The sequence below is a fragment of the Capricornis sumatraensis genome, chromosome 2, assembly GCF_032405125.1.
Source record: "Capricornis sumatraensis isolate serow.1 chromosome 2, serow.2, whole genome shotgun sequence".
Taxonomy (NCBI): domain Eukaryota; kingdom Metazoa; phylum Chordata; class Mammalia; order Artiodactyla; family Bovidae; genus Capricornis; species Capricornis sumatraensis.
In genome coordinates, this window is record NC_091070.1 from 84,854,410 (window position 1) to 84,876,436 (window position 22,027).

The 22,027-nt window shown below is 48.0% G+C and overlaps 1 protein-coding gene across 1 annotated transcript in view; it reads right to left on the minus strand.

The window, feature by feature from the left end:
- Positions 1–15,774: 15,774 nt before the first annotated feature.
- The window catches only part of NOX5 (NADPH oxidase 5), a 31,282-nt gene continuing 25,029 nt past the window's right edge, over positions 15,775–22,027 (minus strand). The window contains 2 exon segments of the mRNA XM_068966267.1: positions 15,775–15,906; positions 16,863–17,029. Of these exon segments, the coding sequence (XP_068822368.1) occupies positions 15,775–15,906; positions 16,863–17,029 (299 nt within the window).

The following is a 22,027-nucleotide window of genomic DNA, read 5'->3' on the forward strand; positions in this document are numbered from 1 at the left end:
GGATGCAAAAATAATGGGGCTATTACAAAGTCAGGTTTCAGGTCTGCAGGGGGGACCTCAGAAAAGCTCGTCATTTCATGATCTTTACTTTCTCCATCCCATTTGGTAGAAATAATACAACTCACTTCCCTGCTGACTTACAAGCGACAAGTGACTGTGGAGCCTCCTGGGGGAGGTTCCCTTCAGCACCCATTGGAGGGGGTGCCAGAGTATGTGTAGGACCTGTGTGCAGAGAGACTTTTTAGGTCCCCATCAAAGGTAGCTTGGGGGGTAGGGGTGGGGAATTGAGGTTGTCAGGCCCTTTGTGTATTGAGGAGAAAGGTTTAAAAGACTAGAAGTGTAGCTTCAGCAGAGGTAACTGGCTGGTAATTAGCAGGTTAATGACTTACGGTAGGGATAATGCAAGGCTGGAGCCAGGGGGCAGAAAATGACTTGAAAGTCTCCCTCTCTCTGCTCCCCACCCCCTAGTGTTTGGTGGGGCTTTGCAGTCTCCTTCCTAGGAAGGGCTGAATCCTATTTGTCTCCTTAGTTCTGGGAGTCAGGGCCAGGCCAGAAGCTGACGGGTGGTGCCAAAAAAATACTGACTTGTAAAAAATAATGAGCCAAAAAAAGAAAAATAATAATAATGAGCAACCTTGCCCTTCCCTTGAGGAACAAGAAGGGGTATAAGTGCAAATTGAAGGGGATAGAAGGGCAAGTGATCCCCACTCTATGCAGAGGAAGGCTGAGGGCCAGGGGCATCTTTTTTCAAGCTTTTAGGATGCCACCTGAGCTTGTGGGTCCACCCAGCCTACTACACTTAGAATCTTAGCATACACAGATTTTTACAGGTACTGAATCAGTTAGGAATATGTTTAGTTGTAAGTAACACAACTCCCCTGATAGCTCAGTTGGTAAAGAATATGCCTCAATGCAGGAGACCCTGGTTTGATTTCTGGGTCAGGAAGATCTGCTGGAGAAGGGATAGGCTATCCACTCCAGTTTTCTTGGGTTTCCATTGTGGCTCAGCTGCTAAAGAATCCACCTGCAATACGGGAGACCTGGGTTCCATCCTTGGGTTGGGAAGATTCGCTGGAGAAGGAAACAGCTACCCACTCCAGTATTCTGGCTTGGAGAATTCCATGGAGTGTATAGCCTATGGGGTCTCAAAGAGTTGGACACGACTGAGCGACTTTCACTTTCAACACAGCTCCTAGCGGTGGTCTAAACAATAAAGACATTCCCTTAATCCACAGAGAACTACTGAGAGGTGACTTCGTGCCTGGCACTGTTCTGGGAGCTGGGGACAGAGCAGAGAAAAGAAACTTCCTGTCCTAGAACAAGAAGGCAAGCCCTGGTGCAGGCAGAGGCTCCACGCAGCCTGGAGTGCCCGGGCCTTTCTACCTTTGTCCTCCACTCACCCTGTGTACTGGCTTCTGCCTCCTGGTCCTAGGATCACTTGGGATGGCCGGAAATCTCAACCAAGACAGGAAGCACGAGAGAGAGATGGTACCAGCCTCTCCTGCTCCTTTTATCAGGAAAAGGAAACTTTCCCAGAATCCCCAGCGGATTCTCACCATCACCTGAGAGAAGAGGCACGTGGCTGCATCAGCGTCCTCAGGACTAATTAATCTGGTCATATCACCTGGGGTTGCCCAGCACAAAGTCAGGGGTCAGCTTGCAGAGGAGAAGAGGGAAGGATTTTGGGGTCAGGTTATCTCGCTCCTTACTGTTCACAGGGTGAGGCCCTGACAAAGAGACAACTATCCTACTGCAAATCTTAAGTAAATAGTAAAGCAACTAAAAATAATACTGGAGGGACTTCCCTGGTGGTCCAGTGGTTAAGACAGCCTTCCCATGCAAGGGGGTGTGGGTTCCATCCCTAGTCAGAGAACTAAGGTCCCACATGCTGTGGAGTGCAGCCAAAAATTTTTTTTTTCATGTTAAAAAAAAAAAGACATTTCTTTCTTTAATAGAACCCAAGATGGGGCAAAAAGTCTTTATGTATGGCTGCTTACTAAGCTCTTCTCCAAGGGCTCTGTAGGAAATGTGAGGGTGGTGGAGGAAGGATCCAGTCTCGGGGAGCTCTCAGGCTAGCTGGAAATGACGCACACACAGCTGAACCACGTGGGACCACGAGAGAGTGAAAAGGCTTTGGCAGGATCTGAACACACGGTATCAAATAGAGGCATAGGTAAAGGCCGTCATGGCCCAAGGCTCGCTCACAGCCTGCCCTGCCTGCACCCCTCTGGGGAGCATGTCACGGCTCCTAACCCTGTGATCCTATAAGTACCAGGCCTCTCCCCAACCCCAGCCACGGCTGATGGGATCAGACGTGGACCCTGAGCCCAAGGCAGCCAATCCATACCTGGCAGGAAGGACGTGAGCTGGGCCACTCAAGTGCTCTGTCTGGAGAATCTGAAGGGACACAGAGACTACTGCTCAGGGTGAGAGGTCCTGATACCTCGTGGTAAGAGAGATGTGTCAAGAGACCACACAGATCCTCAAGAAGGAAAGGACAAGGATTTCCCTGGTAGTCCAGTGGTTAGGACTCTCTGCGTCCACTACAGGTTTGATCCCTGGTCGGGGAACTAAGATCTTGCATGCCTTGCTTCACAACCAAAAAAAAAAAAAAAAAAAAACCACCACCTTTTTTAAAAAAGAAGGAAAGGGTAGCTTCACTCCCAACTTGACCCATCCTGAACTGGGGTTGGCGTTGCCATTCCATCCTGACCACCAATGTTCCTTTTATGAGGGCTGGTTTGAACAGGTTTTGTGCCTCAGCTTGAGTGGTATCGCGTGGGAAGACTTCGAGCTCACCCCTCAGCCCTGTATCCACCTCTCTCCCGCTCCCCAGTCCATCCCCGCCTCTGCCTTCGGCCAAGTCCTCTTCCACCAGCTGCTCGGCCTGCATGTGCCCTCCCCTTCAGTTCGTTCACTGCAGACACTGGTCTTTCTAACATGACCCTGCCAGGCCCTTGCTGTACGTCTTTGAGTAGCTCCTCATAGCCCAGCCTCCAGTGATATCTGACTCCCTCCCTACCTATGCTCCTGACCTGCCATCCAGTCACCCTAAGATTAAACAGTCACACCTTTATGCCTTTGAACATGCCTGGACTTTTGTGTACAAATACACCCTCCACCCATTTCCCATGCCTCCTCCAAGATCAAGGTCAGGGGACATCTCTCTCCACCCCTAACTTTGATTCCCCTCTGCTTTGGCCACCACAGCAGCTCACGAGGCCCTGTGCTGGCATTTACTCCATTGCATTGGCACCATACTTGTTTGTTACCTGGCGCTATACCTGTGGAGTGAATGAATGAATGCGCCTCAGCTCACTTGACCGGGTTCTGTTGGGAGAGTGGAGTGTGAGGAGGGGACTTTCCTTTCTGGGAGATTAGCCTCAGTCCAGCCTAGACAGGGGTGTCAGGTACTTTCTGAGGCCCTCCTGCCTCATGTCCCAAAAGCCCACCCATCTGCTTGCTCCCCTGGTGACACGGGGACAGCCTCATTGAAACTGGCCTTCTTGTCCTCAACACTGGATGGAAGTCCCCCAAGAGCACGCCTCTGTTTCCCTCTTCTAGAGAAGAGGCGCACAGACAGAGCTAAAGAGCCAAGTGCAGTGAAGCACTCAGATTTGATAAACAGGCAGGAGATTTCAGGAGCAATCAGGGGAGAAAAGAAGATACATTATCCCCGGAATTCACAATGCAGAGCTGAAGAGCTGGAGGGGCTGTGATTCCATCTTCCCATCTTCCCTGGGCCTCCTGCAGCCTGGGGAGATTTGCTGCTTTGGGAAACGATGCACTGATGTCCACGTAGCCAGTCAAGGCTTCCCCGGGGACGTGATGGGTGGCGGGCAGTGTTTACGGACTCCTGGGAAGCCTGCTAGTCCTCCCTGGGAAGGAAGGTTGTTTATCAGGCTCACAAATGTGTTTAGTGATAATGAACCTGAAGACAGAGGGCTGCAGACCCCTCCTGATGGCAGAGGGGCAACTTGGAAGAGGGTCCTCACCAGAACCGGACCATGCTGGGACCCTGATCTCCGACTCCAGCCTCCTGAACTGTGAGGAGTAAATTCTGTAGTTTATAAGACCTCCAGGTTATGGTATTGTGCTATAGCAGTCCAAACAGACTAAGACAGAAATAACCAGCACTTGTTAAAACTTACTACCTGCCAAGCACCTTATACACATTAATTTTTAAATCATTTTACCATTTCCCTATCTGACAGGTACCATTATTATTGTTGTCTCCATTTTACAGATGAGGAAACTGAGAGCAGACCTTGAAATCTTTTGTCTATTTTGTTCAACTCAAGCACCTAGAACCTAGGAATGCGACAAACTCATCCAGTAAGCAGCACCAAAATGTCCTCTAACGCAGAGCCTGGGGCCAACAATGGCCCAGATGGTGGCACAGTGGGGCCATGGGGATGCGTGGAGGCTTAGATGCCATCGAGAAGTTCTGCCTCTCCCTCCTGTCCTTTTTCCTTCCATACATATTTTTCAGGGGCTTCCTATTTGTGGAACGTGTGCACCGAGAGGAATCAGATTTCCCTTCTGCCCCAAGTGGGTTATAATTACAATGTAATAAGCAGTGATAACCTATGCAGAAAATTTACAGTAAAGTAATTTTTAAAACACCCAAACAGGAGCAAACGGTGTGCTGGAACAAGTTTGCCATCCTCAAATGGGCTCACTCATCCAAGGAGCCTGCATGGGGCTAAGCCCTGGGATGCAGGGATGAGTGTGAACTACATCCCCCCCACCAGAAGGGGACAAGGCTGCCTCCCTCAGGGTAGCAAAGGCTTGAGTAGAGCAGCTGAGCGGAAGAGGCTCCAGACTTGAGGCCTGCCGCCCGCATCCCTCTTCCCTCTGCTCCAAAGGGTGCCTTCCCCAGAGCTGGCCCAGTCCAGTCCAGAGGGCAGGCTCCAGGGCTCCGGCCTGTTGAGGAAAGCAGGTCAGTAAGCCTTGCCCCAGGCCTTGGGGCTGCCGGTCCCCTTTCAGTGCCCCTCTGGCCTCCCTCCTGCCCTCCGCGGTGCCTGGCAGCGGGCCCCAGCTTCCCCGGGCTGGCTGCTCACTCACGCACAGGGCCCAGAGCTGTCCACAGACAGCGCGGCCACCTCCCCCCACCCCAGCCTCAGAGCTCTGCACCGTGATGGATGGCGCTGCTCTGCTCCTGGTCCCAGAGAGCTCCTTTGAATAATAACTTGGCAAAATTACTCTTTTTTTTTTTTTTTTGCTTTCCCTATTTCTGATTCATTGGCTCTTTCTAAGTCATTCATCTCTTTTGAGTTAGAGGAAGAAAGAAGAAGAATGAGGAAGAGGAAGAGGAAGTATCGCAGGGTTACAAGGGACCCTGAGTCCCACCTCCTTATTCTACAGGGGGAGCCGGAGGCGGAGCGTGGATTCCTATAGGAATCCTGACCTCCACTCAGAAGAGAAGCAACTGTGGGAGGGATGGGAGACGGTGAGGCAGGGAGGCAGGGATCTTTCTAGGGACCCTTCAGTTGCACCTTGAAGGCAGCTGCCTACTGTATCCACGTGCAAGGCTGGGCCAGTCTGCCGGCAGAGATGTTGGAGTTTCTTTATCCTTGAAGGGGCCGAGCAGAGCAGGGAAAGCGAGTAGAGACAGACGGGGCTTCCGGTGAGTTGTGGCAGCTCACCAACACCAACACATGATCACCTACTATGTGCCAGGCATGGAGGAGGCAAAGATGCATAGACACTGTTCCTACCCTCAAGGGGTTCACAGACAGGTACAGGTAAAGCTGATGCCTGCGGCAGGTGCTGTAGGGGAAGTAGTCCCGATGCAATCACACAGAGGAGGTTGTTCTACGCCGGGAGGGACCAGCAACCAGGTCTTCACAGATGAGCTGGTAAAATGTTCTGAGATCTCAATCTGAAGGTGGGGAAGCACGCTCCAAATGTCAGGCACTGCAGAAGCAAAGGCGTGAAGGTGTGAAATGGCATAGTGTTCTGGGCAACGCTGAGTTCTACCGCATTTTTAGAATATGAAGGTGAAATGGATGTTGGCCAGACAGAAGAAGAAGGGCCAGTAATGATACTATCTGCAGAACTGAATCAAGTGCTTGTGCAGGAAGGCCTGTGTGCCAGTCTTGGCAGTCTGATGACTGTAACAGGACAATTATCCAACAGGACGGGGTCTAATCAGATCTGCAACAGTGTGGAGGACGGATCAGACCCGGAGAGGCTGGAGAAAGGAAGACCAACCAGGAGATCATATAATACTCCAGGCAACAGTCTATGGAAGGACTGAACCGAGGCAGGACCGACACAGGAGGGAATGGATGTGAGAAACACGTTGGCAGCGCCTGGTGGCTGGCTGAGGGATGAAGATGGGGAGACAGAGGAGTCAAGGGTACCTGGCTGATGCCACCAGCTGAAACAGGGATCACAGTGCAGAAACTTTCACGAACCACTGCCAAGCACCTGGTAGATGGTAGTGCTATTCCAGACATAGAGACAGAGACAAATAATTCATTTCCCTTGGATGTACTTCTCTATTCTTTAAAGACAAGCTTAATCTGTATACAGATATGTCCAAACAAGTATGGGAGAATCTCAGAACTTTGTTCTTTTACCAAAAAAAAAAAAAAAAAAATATATATATATATATATATATATATATATATATATATACCCATTCCCTCCCTCACTTCCTCCTGCCCCCTCCCCCCCCCCCCCCACTGAAACCCACTCCCTGATTTATTTTGTTTTCTCCAGGAGGCAACACTCATGCAACTGGGGTGATTCCAGGTGGTATAGGATTAGGGCAGCTAATTTGGGGCCACTATCACAGAGCTAATGTTGGGAGGCGGGAAGCTTCCTTGAGAGTGGTCTTTCTCCAGCCATCTCTGCCTTTCTGCTGGAGTCTTCTTCCCCCCTGGGATGGATTTCCCTGTAAAATAAATGTCTTGTCTGAATTAATCTTATTTTTAAAAGGAGAGAGTCATCATGTTGTAAAGACAGATCATAAAAAGATGCATCAATCTGTCAGGAAGGCTGGTTAATGTGAGTATTTGTTTAGCAGAGTCAGTGCCCCCGAAGCAGTCTTTCTGGACCAGCCCTGGGCCTGGAAGGGCCTTTAATTTGAATACTTAGAGCACATTTGGCTGGCAGCTTTGCATTCTGAGTCTGGGCACTGGCGCAGCCTTGCTCTGTAGAAGAGGTGAGAGCGCCCCCAGTGTAAGGGGCCCATTCCCAGGGCCAGCAGTGCCCCAGACACTCCCGTTGGAGAACTAATCAATATGAGGGGTCTTTAGAAGACACTTCAGATGCTGTCTCCATTCTGCATTATTCTTTTTGGGCTTCTTTTATTCCTATCAGGCTTCCCTGGTGGCTCAGCTGGTAAAGAATCCGCCTGCAATACAGGAGACCTGGGTTTGATCCCTGGGTTGGGAAGATCCCCTGGAGAAGGGGAAGGCTACCCACTCCAGTATTCTGGCCTGGAGAATGCCACGGATTATATAGTCCATGGGGTTGCAAAGAGTCAGACACAATTAAGTGACTTTCACTTCAGACGCTCTCTCCATTCTGCTTTATTCTTTTAAAAAGGACGCAGATAAAAACCGAGTAATATATGAAGTGCATGGTATAAAAATTCTATGCTGTGAAACATTCCATGGGTAATACAGAAATACATGAAATAAAACAGAGAGGACTGCTCAAAGTGCTCCTTTACCCCCTTCCAGTTGACCACTGGGCACTGTTAGGTGTGTGTCCTTCTTACCCTCTTCCAACACATTTCTATTTACCTGCATGATACACAGACACTGTTTGTTTTTTGTTAGATGGAATGGGAACACATCAAAACATGGCATTTGAATTTTTAATTAACCTTCTATTTTGGATTTTTTTTAATACAGCTATAAAACTAATACATGTTTGTCATAAAAATTTCAAAATTGATAGAGGGGTAGAAAATAAAATGGTGAAAAAAAAAAAAAAAACAACCCAACACCGTCCTTTCCACTCACTCAGAGCAGATATAACACATCTCTGTGTAACTTTTTGGAAAGACCATGCATGTACAAGCGTTTAAATGCGCACATCGTTCATCTGTTCATTGAGGGAGGGAGGGCTCCGAGAGGTCGCAGGGCAGATCAAGGTCACAGAGCAAATGCAGAGGCCGCCTCCTAGATTTCAGAGGGCAAAAGCCTTTCCACACTGCACAGTTCCTGGGAGTTTGCCCTCAACTGGTCTCGACTGGAGTGCCTAATCTCTCCAAGCTTCAATACTTTGGCCACCTGATGCAAAGAGCTGACTCATTAGAAAAGACCCTGATGGTGGGAAAGATTGAAAGCAGAAGGAGCAACATCACTCATTATCAGAGAAATGCAAATCAAGACCACAATGAGGTACCATTTCACACCAGTCAGAATGGCTGCGATCCAAAAGTCTACAAGCAATAAATGCTGGAGAGGATGTGGAGAAAAGGGAACCCTCCTACACTGTTGGTGGGAATGCAAACTAGTACAGCCACTATGGAAAACAGTGTGGAGATTCCTTAAAAAAATTGCAAATAGAACTTCCTTATGACCCAGCAATCCCACTGCTGGGCATACACACCGAGGAAAACAGAATCGAAAGAGACACATGTACCCCAATGTTCATCACAGCACTGTTTACAATAGCCAGGACATGGAAACAACCTAGATGTCCATCAGCAGATGAATGGATAAGAAAGCTGTGGTACATATACACAATGGAGTATTACTCAGCCATTAAAAAGAATACATTTGAATCAGTTCTAACCAGATGGATGAAATTGGAGCCAATTATACAGAGTGAAGTAAGCCAGAAAGAAAAACACCAATACAGTATCAGTTCAGTTCAGTTCAGTTCAGTCACTCAGTCGTGTCCGACTCTTTGCGACCCCATGAATCACAGCACTCCAGGCCTCCCTGTTCATCACCATCTCCCAGAGTTCACTCAGACTCATGTCCATCGAGTCAGTGATGTCATCCAGCCATCTCATCCTGGGTCGTCCCTTTCTCCTACTGCCCCCAATCCCTCCCAGCATCAGAGTCTTTTCCAATGAGTCAACTCTTCACATGAGGTGGCCAAAGTACTGGAGTTTCAGCTTTAGCATCATTCCCTCCAAAGAAATCCCAGGGTTGATCTCCTTCAGAATGGACTGGCTGGATCTCCTTGCAGTCCAAGGGACTCTCAAGAGTCTTCTCCAACACCACAGTTCAAAAACATCAATTCTTCAGTCCTCAGCCTTCTTCACAGTCCAACTCTCACATCCATACATGACCACAGGAAAAACCATAGCCTTGACTAGACGGACCTAAGTTGGCAAAGTAATGTCTCTGCTTTTGAATATGCTATCTCAGTTGGTCATAACTTTTCTTCCAAGGAGTAAGCATCTTTTAATTTCATGGCTGCAGTCACCATCTGCGGTGATTTTGGAGCCCAAAATACTAACACATATATATAGAATATAGAAAGATGGTAGTGATAACCCTATATGCGAGACAGCAAAAGAGACACAGATGTATAGAATGGACTTTTGGACTCTGAGGGAGAGGGAGAGGGTGGGATGATTTGGGAGAATGGCATTGAAACATGTATACTATCATGTAAGAAACGAAGCACCAGTCTATGTTCGATACAGGATACAGGATGCTTGGGGCTGGTGCATGGGGACGATCCAGAGAGATGGTATGGGGTGGGAGGTGGGAGGGGGGTTCAGGATTGGGAGCTCGTATACATCCGTGGTGGATTCATGTCAATGTATGGCAAAACCAATACAGTATTGTAAAGTAAAAATAAAAAAAAAAAGAAACACCAATATCTATAAACATATGAAAAAATAACCTTTAATAAAGAAATACAAATCAAAAAAAAAAAAAAAGAAAGCAGAAGGAGAAGGGGAGGACAGGGAACGAGATGGTTGGATGGCATCACGGACTCAGTGGACATGAATTTGAGCAAGCTCGAGGAGATGGTGGACAGGGAAGCCTGGTGTGCTGCAGTCCATGGGGTCGCAGAGTTGGACACGACTGAGTGACTGAACAACCTCCACCTTGTCTGCAAGGCGGCGACACTCCTCAGCACCGCTGGCTCTCAGTGTATTAATAGACTGCACGTGCGGGGGCTGTCAGACGGTTTGTGTATCTGATGCTGCTGTCCCCTCCAGAGCTGGCGTCACAGCAGAGCAGTGTCGTGGAGGCTGACAAAGCGATTCCTTCAGTGGGCTTGTGTTCTCGCTTTTGTTTCCCAGATTACCGTGACAGTTACACGAGGAGAAGAAGCCCCTCCCCTGGGGGGAGCTATATCCCCGTGAGGCCCCTCCCCACTACAGGAGGCCCTGGGGCCACAGGCCTGACCTCTGGAAGCTCCCAACTTGATGGAGTGGGTGGTACACACCCTAATAACCTGCCCTGATCTCGAGCTCACCTGCAGTCCCTTTCTGTTCGCGTAGAGGACTGCCAACACCTGGGTGGAAGGAGAAAAGTCAGCCAGTCGCGGGGATGTGCTTGTTTCTGGTTAACGGCAGGTTAGCCCCGATCTGAGCATCTAGGAAATATCCAGATGGACGGCCCGGCTAATCTGTACACCCACATATTCGATCCTGTCACCTATGATGATGTGAGGTGGCAGAGCCTGGGCCAATGAACTCCCCCCACCCTCCAGCCCGCCGCCCCAGACCTGCTCTGACCTTGCAACTGGAAAAGAGGAAAGCCCAGAACTTGTACACTGGGTGCAGGGATGGGAGGTGTGTGGTGTGGTGTGGGTGTGTAGCAGAGGGTGGGGAGGTGGAGGGCCGTGTGTGTGTGTGTGTGTGTGTGTGTGTGTGGTGTGGTGTGGGTGTATAGCAGAGGGTGGGGAGGTGGAGGGCTGTGTGTGCATTTGTGTGTTTGTGTGTTGGGGTAAGAGGCTGGCAGCTAGAGAAATTGATTTTTTTTCTTTGCCATGCCTCACGACACGTGGAAGTTCCCGACCAGTGATGGAACCCACACCCTGTGCATAAGACTCTGAAGGTGCGTAAGACTCTGAAGCACAGAGTCTTAACCACTGGACCACCACCAAGTCCCAAGAAACTCTAATCTTGAAAATGAAGTTTCTTGACTTCATGGTTCTGTCTGAGGGAGAGTTGCCTCTAGCAGAGAGCTTTGGGGTGGGGCTTTCTTCCCTGGCTCTTTTGGATTCACTACCATTCAGAAACCAGTCTCCCTCCCAGCAAAACAAACCCTCTTGAGATCGCTGGTTCCGCAGTGCCCTCCAGTGGGTAACTAGAATATGTCTGGAGAGAAAGCCTTGGACACACATGGTTACAAGTCATGCCTGTGGATCCTTCAAGGATTTTAGAATCTAGGTGCAAGTTCCTCCACATGCTCCCATGCCCTTTGGAAGATAAAATTCTATATGAAGAGTTGGCTGTTTGCATACAGTGGCAGATCAGTGGAAATCTATAATGAGAGAGCAAAGGACTGCAGACTGGGGGACCAGTGTTTCAGGAGTATGAACAGTTGTCCTGTAAGATAGTGGTGACTGTGTGTGCATGAGTGTGTGTGTGTGTGTGTGTATGTGAAGTCCTGTTAGCACACACTAGAATGCTCTGCCAACTCTTGCCACATGACTTTGCTATATTCTCTTTACCAGCCCCCCATCAGGACACCCTCCTAGCTTACATCTACACTCCACTGAGTGACAGTTGCTTTTTTCCCTGAGCTTTCCCAAGTCTGACAATAAGGTGAAAACACAGACTCAACAGGAAGAAATGGGCTCCAAGAATGTGACCCCAGGCTGGTAAGTTAACTATTCTTGGTCCGAGTTTCTCCATGGGAGTTAGATGTCCGCCGGGGTCCAGCCCCCGCAGGATCCAGGGAAACCCGAAGGAGAAATGGTATCGGCGATTGATTTAGAGAGAGATAAGGAAAGAATGTTGAAGATAAGAATATAGAGGAGAGAAAGAGGCTGATATTCCTTGGTTTACATAGAAAGCCAATAAAACTCTGAGAAAAGAAGTTTGCCCTGTTCACAGAGGCCACAGGTGCCCTCCCGGTCTCCTGAGGGAGTGAAGATGCAGAACGTCTTCCCGTTCAGGTCTTAGAAACCTGGGCAAATAAGTGAACGCAGGGAGCCTCTATGCTCCAAGGGATCAGCCTGAAAAAGAGGTGGGGGGGGGGAGAGAGAAAATGATTGACACGGGGTGACCAAGCTTCTTCGAGTGAGGCCCAATAGCTTTATTTTAAAAAGGTATTTTTATACCTTGCCTTATACATAGAGAGAAATGAAAGATGCAAGGTCATACAGAGTCAGCCAAAACATTCCAGCAGTTTTGCCCTTACTGAAACCAGGATTTTTTCTGCATACCTTTCCCACGAATGATGTTGTGTACAGTATCTTTTGGCCTTGGAGGCCTGGGAACATTTTATGACCCTCTTTTGATAAAGGCTGCTCAACCAGAAAACTTATTTTCCCTCAAAGTGTTTTTTCTTTATATTTCTAATCTATGTCAGCCTCAGAAAATGCTAAACAGAGTTACATTTTTTACAGAGCAAAGGTGCAGCGAGTTACAAGAAAGAACCAATTAGCTCAAAGTTCTGATGTGGTTAATTTCAAGGCTATACTTGTTTTTCTTACATTCTCACTATGTTAACTAATGCATTCCCAGGTGCGCAGTGGATAAGAGATATGGGAACTTAGCAACAAGCATTGGCCCAATAATGAAATCCTACACCAGCACTACTCTAATAACTTAACTCTTTGAAAGGCTCTATGTTTTAGGCTTTCCGTGCCTCTCACAGTTGGGAGGCTGTAAACAATCATATGCGTAGCTGCAAGACTCTGGATATACCTGCCAAGCAAGCTAGAATGCTAACAGAGGGGGTTTGATTTGAAATATTCCTCTCATGTCCAGGAGACTTATTAGCTATAGCCCTAAGTTGATTTTCTCCAGAGAAAGGTGGTCAGGGATAGCCCCCTGTTAATGTCAGAGGAGTTGGTGAAAGTCATGAAATAGTAAAACAGACAGATTCTGGTTTGGTGGTAGATGCTCGAGAAAGCCTAGGGAGCCCCTTGAGTCCTGAAGCCTTGCTTAACAGTTCTCTTCCACATGACCTTGTCATGGGTGGGATCTCCCGTGGTGGCTCCTGGCAGATGTCTATCCCAGGCTTGTTGGAAATTAAACACAATCGTGCACAGAGGTGCCAACACAAGGCCTCTCAGATACACTGAAGCCCACCCCCAGGAGAGGCCCTGTGAACCTGGTGGCCCTCCTTCCTGCCCTCCATGCGGCTTGTGTGGCTGCTTCCTCCACCTCCAGGTTGCCAGCCGGGTCCCACTCTCCCTCGCAGCCTTCCTCCTGCTCCTCCTGCTTCTGGAATACAAAGTTCTGGGTCCCACTCTCCCTCGCAGCCTTCCTCCTGCTCCTCCTGCTTCTGGAATACGAAGTCCTGGGTCCCCTCTTTTCTCTGTCTCAGTCCTCATGCTGTGCTCTGCCCTCTGCCCCAAGCTGCGCTTCAGCATCCTTATCCACCAGTCCTGTGTTCTTGCTGCTGCTGCTGCTTTTTTTTTTTTTTAATATTTGGTTGTGCTGGGTTTTAGTGGTGGCATGTGGGATATCTTAGTTGTGGAATGGGAACTTTTCGTTGTGGCGTGTGGGATTTAGTTCCCTGGCCAGGGATCACACCTGGACCCCCGGCATTGGGAGTACAGAGTCTTAGCCTTGGGGCCACCAGGGAAGTCCCCTTTTACTGCTGCTATTTGAAAAGCACTTCTCTCACCCATGCCGTTTCATTGTCACCCACAAGATGACTCCAGTGTCCTCCGAACTCCCCTCACCTGCTGTGTCCCAGGTTCCTCTCTGATGCCCAGCCCTTTATAAGAGATGTCACCATCACGGTTGTCACCTTTACCTGTTCTGTGCCCAGGACTTCTAACCCACAGAAAAGAAAGGTATATTCTACAGTCCCATTGGAAAGTGCCTGATTCCAACCCCCAGAAAGCCGCTTTGGGGAGGAGAGTTTAGACTGTAACAGAGGAGATGGGACACAGCAAGACCAGCTGCCAAGGCAGAGGACATGCAACTGTGAAGTCCCCAGAGGCTTGCAGTGTGGGGCAGAGAGAAAACACCCAGCTCAGATCTGAGGGGTGAGGCCAGCCCTTCTGCCCCTGCCTAGCACCCAGGACATCTCCTCCCCAAAGAGTCTCCCAGGGGAGCTTCTGTATTTGCTGTCCTTGCCATCGACTCCTGTCTGGACAGTGAAGGATACAAACAGAGGCTCCAACACAGACATAAAGGAAGCTATGAAGTAGAGAATGGGCTTCCCTGATAGCTCAGTTGGTAAAGAATCCGCCTGCAATGCAGGAGACTCTGGTTCGATTTTTGGGTCGGGAAGATCCCCTTGAGAAGGAACAGGCTGCCCATTGCAGTATTCTTGGGCTTCCCTTGTGGCTCAGCTGGTAAAGAGTCCGCCTGCAATGTGGGAGACCTGGGTTCCATCCCTGGGTTGGGAAGATCCCCTGGAGAAGGGAAAGGCTACCCACTCCAGTATTCTGGCCTGGAGAATTCCATGGACTGTATAGTCTATGGGGTCGCAAAGAGTTGGACACGACTGAGCGACTTTCACTTTCACTTTCATGAAGTAGAGAGAAGATGCAGAGACTCAGATGCTGGAGCAATAAAGAGCCACCCAGGGACAGAGGATGAACGTCCTGAGCACTACTGGTAATGTCTCATTTCACCCCCAGCAACTGTGATCAGGCAGGTGGGGCATCAGGCCCATCCTTCAGATGAAGAAACAAGCTTGGGGAGGTTTCCAGGGCCACACCACTGGGGCACAGCAGAACTGAGCTACAAGTTGCAACCTGCCAGATTCCCAGGCACAGGACTTCTCTGTGACCCCCATGGAGAGACACACACAGAGACTCTGTCTCCATCCCACTTCTCTAATGACTCAGTGTGTGGAGAGAAGGGAAAAGCATCATGCCGAGCAAGGAAGGGACACACACAGGGGAGAGATACAAAGAGATAGGCAGAGAGAAGAAAAAGGGCACAATATAAAGAGAGATGGGAAGACAACAACATAAAGAGAAGGGAAAATTAGCTGCTCATCGCTCCCTATGGACATGGATTCTGGATAAAACACACATTCCAGGTCTCAACTCCAGATCTGCAGAATCAGAATTTCTGGGCATGGGTCCCAGGAATCTACCTTTAAAGAAAGTTCCTCTGAGTAGTAAGGTATGCTTTGAAATGCATCAGAAAAACAGGATAGCCTGGATGAACAGAGGGAAGGGGAGATGGAAAATACGTACTAAGTCAAACACAGCAAAATGTTAACTGAGGATATCCGGACAGTGGGTAACACTGTTCCCTGGACAAGTCTTTAAATTTCTGTATGTTTGAAATTTTTCATAATAAAATGCTGTGTGCGTGTAAGTTCCAGAATGACCGTGATGATCAGGTGGGTCTGGGACTACTGTAGGAGGAGGGAAGATGTCCTCAGAGGACTTCTGGAGAAGGGGTTGGACTGGGAAGGCCCCCTGTGCCCCTCAACCACGTCACCTCCACCCCTCTACCCCCCAGCCAAGTCTGCCCAGCCTCACAGCAATTCCCAAACTCACAGCAGCACCCCACAAGGCCCTGCCCTCTCCCTGGGCTCTCAAGGAAGTCCGTCTGCCTCCTAGGGCCTCCTGTTCTGCACATGAAGCTGGATTCGCTGGGTCCTCTTGAGGCTGATCCCTGCAAGGCACTAGCAGCAGTCTGATCAGGCTGGCAGGCAGTGGGTTTGGGCAGAGCTGGGAGGGGCAGGGCTAGAAGTTCTCTTGGAAAAACTTGAAGCTGAACTGCTCACAGTGGCCCTTGAGGATCTTGGCCAGAGCTGGGGAGCCACAGAAGAAGACCTGCACTTTGCCTTTCTTCTCAGCAGCCACCTTCTGGAACACCTAGAGTCCACAGAATTGGGGAAGAGCAGAGGGAAAAGAGGGGGACTTCGGACCGACCCAGTGACTCACCTAGTGGGGCTGAGGATATAATGGGCCAGGGTGGCTGTCCTCCCCATGAGGAGCTCCAGGGCATAGCTGCTTGGCTTTGGCCATTAGTTTAGAGGCCATATGCTCAATGCATAACCTGATCCAGACCCCAGGGAGGGCTGGACCAGAAGCAGATAAGACCCAGGCCCTCCACTCAAGGAGTTGCATCCATGGGGGAGACATGTACTAACCAGCTGCAGTGCTGGCGGGCAATGGCAGAGCCCAGCAGGCACACTGAGCTCCAAAGCCCCAAATTCATGCCAGCTCACAGGCCTCCATTGAAATGCCTCTGTCCTGAAGTCAGGCTTTCTCCCTCAGGGAGGACCATTTTTAACCCCAAGTTCTGCTTAAGAATTGCCTTGCCTAAAGTTTTCTTGGAGTTCAAGGCCTGCTGGCATCCCTTCCCCATCAGCTCTTACCATCTAAACATGGATCACCACAGTAGTTTGAAATGCAATACAGTCTGGTCATTTCAGGCAAACACTACACCCCAGTTGGTAAGTTCTCAGGGAGGAAAAATAATAATAAAACCAATCTGAGGAATATAATAGACTGGGATAAGGCCTGATATCTCCCCAGAACTCTGTCCACTAGGGCCTTTGGACTCTGGTCTGCAGGGTGTTTGCAGGCTGGGAGGGGCCTTGGAGGTCCTATGGACTAACTTCCTCTGTGATCAGATGGGGAAACAGAGGCTAGTGGTAGAACAAAGTGAGGTAGTGATGGAGCCAGAATGTAGGTACCCTGCCTCCCATTCCAGCCCTGAGGTCCTAGCTGGACTCTGGCTGCTTGGCCCAAATCTCCCTAGCCAGTGCCTTAGGCTCTCAGCCCCACTAGTGCCCACAGACTTCAGGACTCCAGGCGGCCTTTACCTTGTTCCAATCAGGCCGCCCAGGCTGGGTGCGTGCCTGGAGGCCCGTGATGGAATCCTTCTTCTCCTTCTTGGCCAGGAGGTCGAGGGCCATCTGCAGACCAATGGCCTTTATGTCATTCTTGCTCAGCGCAGAGGTCATGTACATGTGCAGCTCCAGAAATCGGCCTACATGGTGGGAGCAGAGGGCAGGGCTGAGGGGCCAGCACCTGTGACGGGGAGAGGGCAGGACGCCAGCCACTCTGCCCCAGGGCTCATACAAATACCATCAGCTAATGTGTTCATCCAGTACCTCCATCTGACCAACACCATAGAAGGGAAAGATGGCCACCTTGGGCTGCTTGAGCTGGGCAGGGCCTAGGCACAGCATACACGAGTTACCTTATCGCCACTGTCCAGCGTAAGCCTTACAACCACCCCAGGAGCGAGACCTCATATTTGAGTGTGTGCATGCGTACTAAGTCACTTTAGTCGTGTCCAACTCTTTGCGACCCTATGGACTGTAGCCTGTCAGGCTCCTCTGTCCATGGGATTCTTCAGGCAAGAATACTGGAGTGGGTTACCATTCCCTTCTCCAGGGAATCTTCCCGACCCAGAGATCAAACCTGTGTCTCCTATGTCTCCTGCACTGGCAGGTGGGTTCTTTACCACTAGTGCCTCCTGGGAAGCTCTCTGACATATATCCACTACTATGTATAAAATAGATTTGAACTGTGGTGTTGGAGAAGACTCTTGAGAGTCCCTTGGACTGCAAGGAGATCCAACCAGTCCATCCTAAAGGAGAACAGTCCTGAGTGTTCATTGGAAGGACTGAAGTTGAAGCTGAAACTCCAATACTTTGGCCACCTGATGCAAAGAGGTGACTCATTTGAAAAGACCCTGATGCTGGGAAAGATTGAGGGCAGGAGGAGGAGGGGACGACAGAGGATGAGACGGTTGGATGGTATCACCGACTTGATGGACATGAGTTTGAGTGAACTCCGGGAGTTGGTGATGGACAGGGAGGCCTGGCGTGCTGTGGTTCATGGGGTCGCAAAGAGTTGGACACGACTGAGCGACTAAACTGAACTGAACTGAATGAGAAGCTACTGTACAGCTCAGGGAGCTCTACCCAGTGCTCTGTGGGGACCTAAATGGGAAAGAAATCCAAAAAAGACGGGATATATGTTCACATATAGCTGACTTACTTTGCTATACAGTAGAAACTAACACAATATTGTAAAGCAACTATACTCCAATTAAAAAAATTTAATGCAAATGACCCTAAGAGGGACACACTTTATTTCACACATCACTGAACTTGAACAGTGCTGGCGGCGCAGGAGGGAAAGAGATGCACCCGAAAGAACCCTGATCCTTCTTCCCCCTCCTGCACAGTCACTACCCCCGACATGGGGGTGAAAAAGGAGATGAGGAGACACCAGGGTGGGAGGGAGAAGGAGGTGCTGTGGAGGTCTTCACTCTCTCCAAGACACTTGTGTTCAAGACAGTCCTCCCATTTCTGGGACACTCCCTTAAGGAAATCATCCAAAGAAAGGGGGGAAAAAAATCTATGTGCACATGTATATTAATTGCAGCTTTACTTGTGATAATAAAGAATTAGGAATAAATAAAATGTTCCGTAGTAGGGGCGTGGTTGAATAATTTATGGCAAACCATTAACTGTACTGTTCATTAGATAAGTCATTAAATACTACTAGGAGAAGGCAATGGCACTCCACTCCAGTACTCTCATCTGGAAAATCCCATGGACGGAGGAGCCTGGTAGGCTGTAGTCCATGGGGTCGCTAAGAATCGGACACGACTAAGCGACTTCACTTTCACTTTTCACTTTCATGCATTGGAGAAGGAAATGGCAACCCACTCCAGTGTTCTTACCTGGAGAATCCCAGAGACGGGGGAGCCTGGTGGGCTGCTGTCCATGGGACTGCACAGAGCTGGACACGACTGAAGTGACTTAGCAGCCGCAGCAGCACTGATACATTACTACTATTAAATTTATGGGGCAATTACTATGACTATTATTACTTCTGAGCAGTTGCTACTTCTGCTGCTCCTACCATTTGTGCTACCGCTAACTTTACTGAGCAGGTATTAAGTTCCAGCCCCTGTTCTAGGTGCTATACAAATGATCTCTCATCCAATCCTCATGACATTCCTATGAGGTAGGTACTTAGTATCCATATTTTTCAGATCAGGAAGTAGAGGCAAAACAAGGTGCTCAAGGTTCTAGAGTTATTTTGGGTTAGAGTAGAAGATTCAAGTCAAACAAAATGACTGAAGCTTAAGCTATAGACATGAAAAATTATAAGCCACAAATTCTTTAACCCAAAGCTTGGTATATAATTAAAGTTGAAATCAGAGGCCATGTGCTTCAGCTGCAATGAATGAGAAACCTTGCAAAAAATTTGAGGTAGCAAAGCTGTTGACTCAAGTGACTTTGAGAATGCAAAGCAGTGGGCTCACTGTTACCCTTTGCTTACATAGATTAGGAAGAAGCAAACAGTAAATATTTATATACCAGCAACCAGAAAATTTAAATTAAATCTAAACTTCCCCTGAGGCTATCATCATAAAAGTAAGTTTCTTATGAATTAAAATACTTAAGCATTTAGAACAAAGTCAATGCTATATAAATATTTGCTTTAATTATTATTCACAAGAAAGGGTAAGAAGCTTTACTGCAACATCTAGGGTTTAATTGTCATCTTCCAAAGACCATTGACTTGTGCTTTAAGGCTTTGGATGTTTGTTATAGTAAACTACATGTGTTGGAATGTTTTTGTAGAAAACTGTGTTTGATTACTTGAGCTTATAAACTATGTTTATCATAGGACTTTGAATTTACTCATGGCAACCCTGTGATAATTAAACAGCCAAATAATATCTAGTTCCAGTGAACTCAACAATATAAAAAAACCTCACCAATTCTCTTGAAGTTAGAAACATATCTAAAAATGTTCCTTCTTCTATAAGATTTTCCACAAGTAAAGCATAACAAAACAAAATAATGACTAACAGATTAACTTTAAGTACAGTACAAAACCTCAGTATCCACAAAAATGTCCCAAGAGGACTACTATGTATCCCAGAGAAACATGTTATCATACAGTGCTCAGTAAAAACTGTGGGGTACAACACTTGCTGGGTGGGAAGGGGAGACTGCAGGGGCTGGAGGAGAACTTTAAACACTCCAATTTAACAAACATATAAAAGAAAGGACCATCCACAAAAGAATCTGTACATGCCAAGCAAGATAGTCTTTATCTTAGACCACTTTCTGAACTTTTTGATTGCCACCTCATTAGGAAAAATATTGAGCATACACCACAAATAAATATATATGTTCATCTCTACTTACAGATTACATCTATTAAAAATCAATATTGGAGCGAGTTCCCTGGTGGTCCAGTGGTTAAAAACCTGCCTTCCAGTACAGAGGACTTGGGTTTGATCCCTGGTCAGGGAACTAAGATCCTGCATTCTGTGGGGCGACTGAGCCCGCACACTCTAGAGCCGGGGCTCCATAAGAGAAGCCTGCCTACCACAACAGAGAAAAGACCCCATGCACAGCTAAGACCCAGTACAGTCAAATACATAATTAATAAAAAAAAAATTTTTTTTTTAAAAACATATTTGAGTAAAAGGAATCTTAACACTCTCCTTGAACAACCAGAAATATGAGCAAGATATATAAAACAATGGTTTCCAGACACTGATCAACAAGTTGTGCAGAACTGTCTTTGCTGAGAGAGGAAATAATGAAGTGTGCCTTACAACCAACTGGTGTCAGCCTCACTGAGTTGAGGAGACAGATACTGGAGTTCAGAGAGGCCAAGACAGCTAGAACGTGCCAGGCACAAAACTAGAAGAAAGGCACCCGCAGACAAACAGAGCGAGAAAACGAAGAAGAGAAAGAGGAAGAGGACGGGGACTCGCCCGCTTTAGAAAACTGCATCAAGTTCCCCCTCAGTCTTCCGCAGAGTGTTAGTCTATTACACACGTGAAAGCAAGCTACCAGGAAACAAGAGGCACCGCAGTGCCTGGAGCTCAGACAGAGCTGGGGATAATCTGCATTCCACCATCAGGGATGCAGAGAGCTTGCAATATACAAGGCAGTAGAATGAGTCCTCAGAGGTGTAGCACCTTAGCTCTGGGGCTGAATTAGACCCACAGTAAAGGCTGCTCTGGACTCGCCCTAACAGAAGTTAAAAGCAAGGCTTGAAAGTATCCAAATCATCCTAAATAACGTAACTGTATACCAGAACACAGTATAGTACTATTTAGAGAAATACACAAAATCCAGAACAGGACAACATATGATTCACAATGCGTGACATCCAGTAACAAATTATCAAGCATGCAAAAAAAACAGAATACAATTCATAACCCAGAGAAAATTAGTGATTAGAAACAGATCCAGAAATATCAGAGATGATGGACTTAGACAAAGATGTTACAACATGTATTATAAACACGCTTGAGAATGTAAAGACGAAACAAAGGGCCGTGATGAGGAGAGCAGCAGGAGACATACAAGATACCCAAATACCAGTTCTATGGAAGAAAAACACAGTCACAGAAATGAAAAACACAGTGGTTAGGACTCATAGCTATTCTAGGTCTTTTGGTTTTTACCTATTAATTTTAGAATCAGCTTCTCGAAACCTACTTTTAAAAACCTGCTGGGACTTTTACTAGAGTTAGAAGGATCTCAGGTGGCTCAGTGGTAAAGAATCTGCCTGCCAATGCAGGAGACGCCAGAGACATCTAATTCGATCCCTGGGTCAGGAAGATCCCCTGGAGAAGGAAATGGCAACCCACTCCAGTATCCTTGCCTGGAAAATCCCATGGACAGAGGAGCCTGGAGGGCTACAGTCCATGGGGTCATAAAGCGTCAGACAGGACTGAGCACCGCACTGTACTGTACTATACCACCAAAGAAAAATGTACTTGAAACCACAGCAATAGAAACTATCTAAAATGTGGCATAGGCTGATCAGAAAAAACCAACAACCAGATTCCCAATAGCCTGTGAGATATCAGTATAACACCTGTGTAATTGACGTGACAAGAAGGGGCAGGGGAGACAGAAAAAAATATGCAAAGAAAGAATGGCTGAAATTTATCCAAACTTGATGAAAACTCTAAGTCCATACAGCCGAG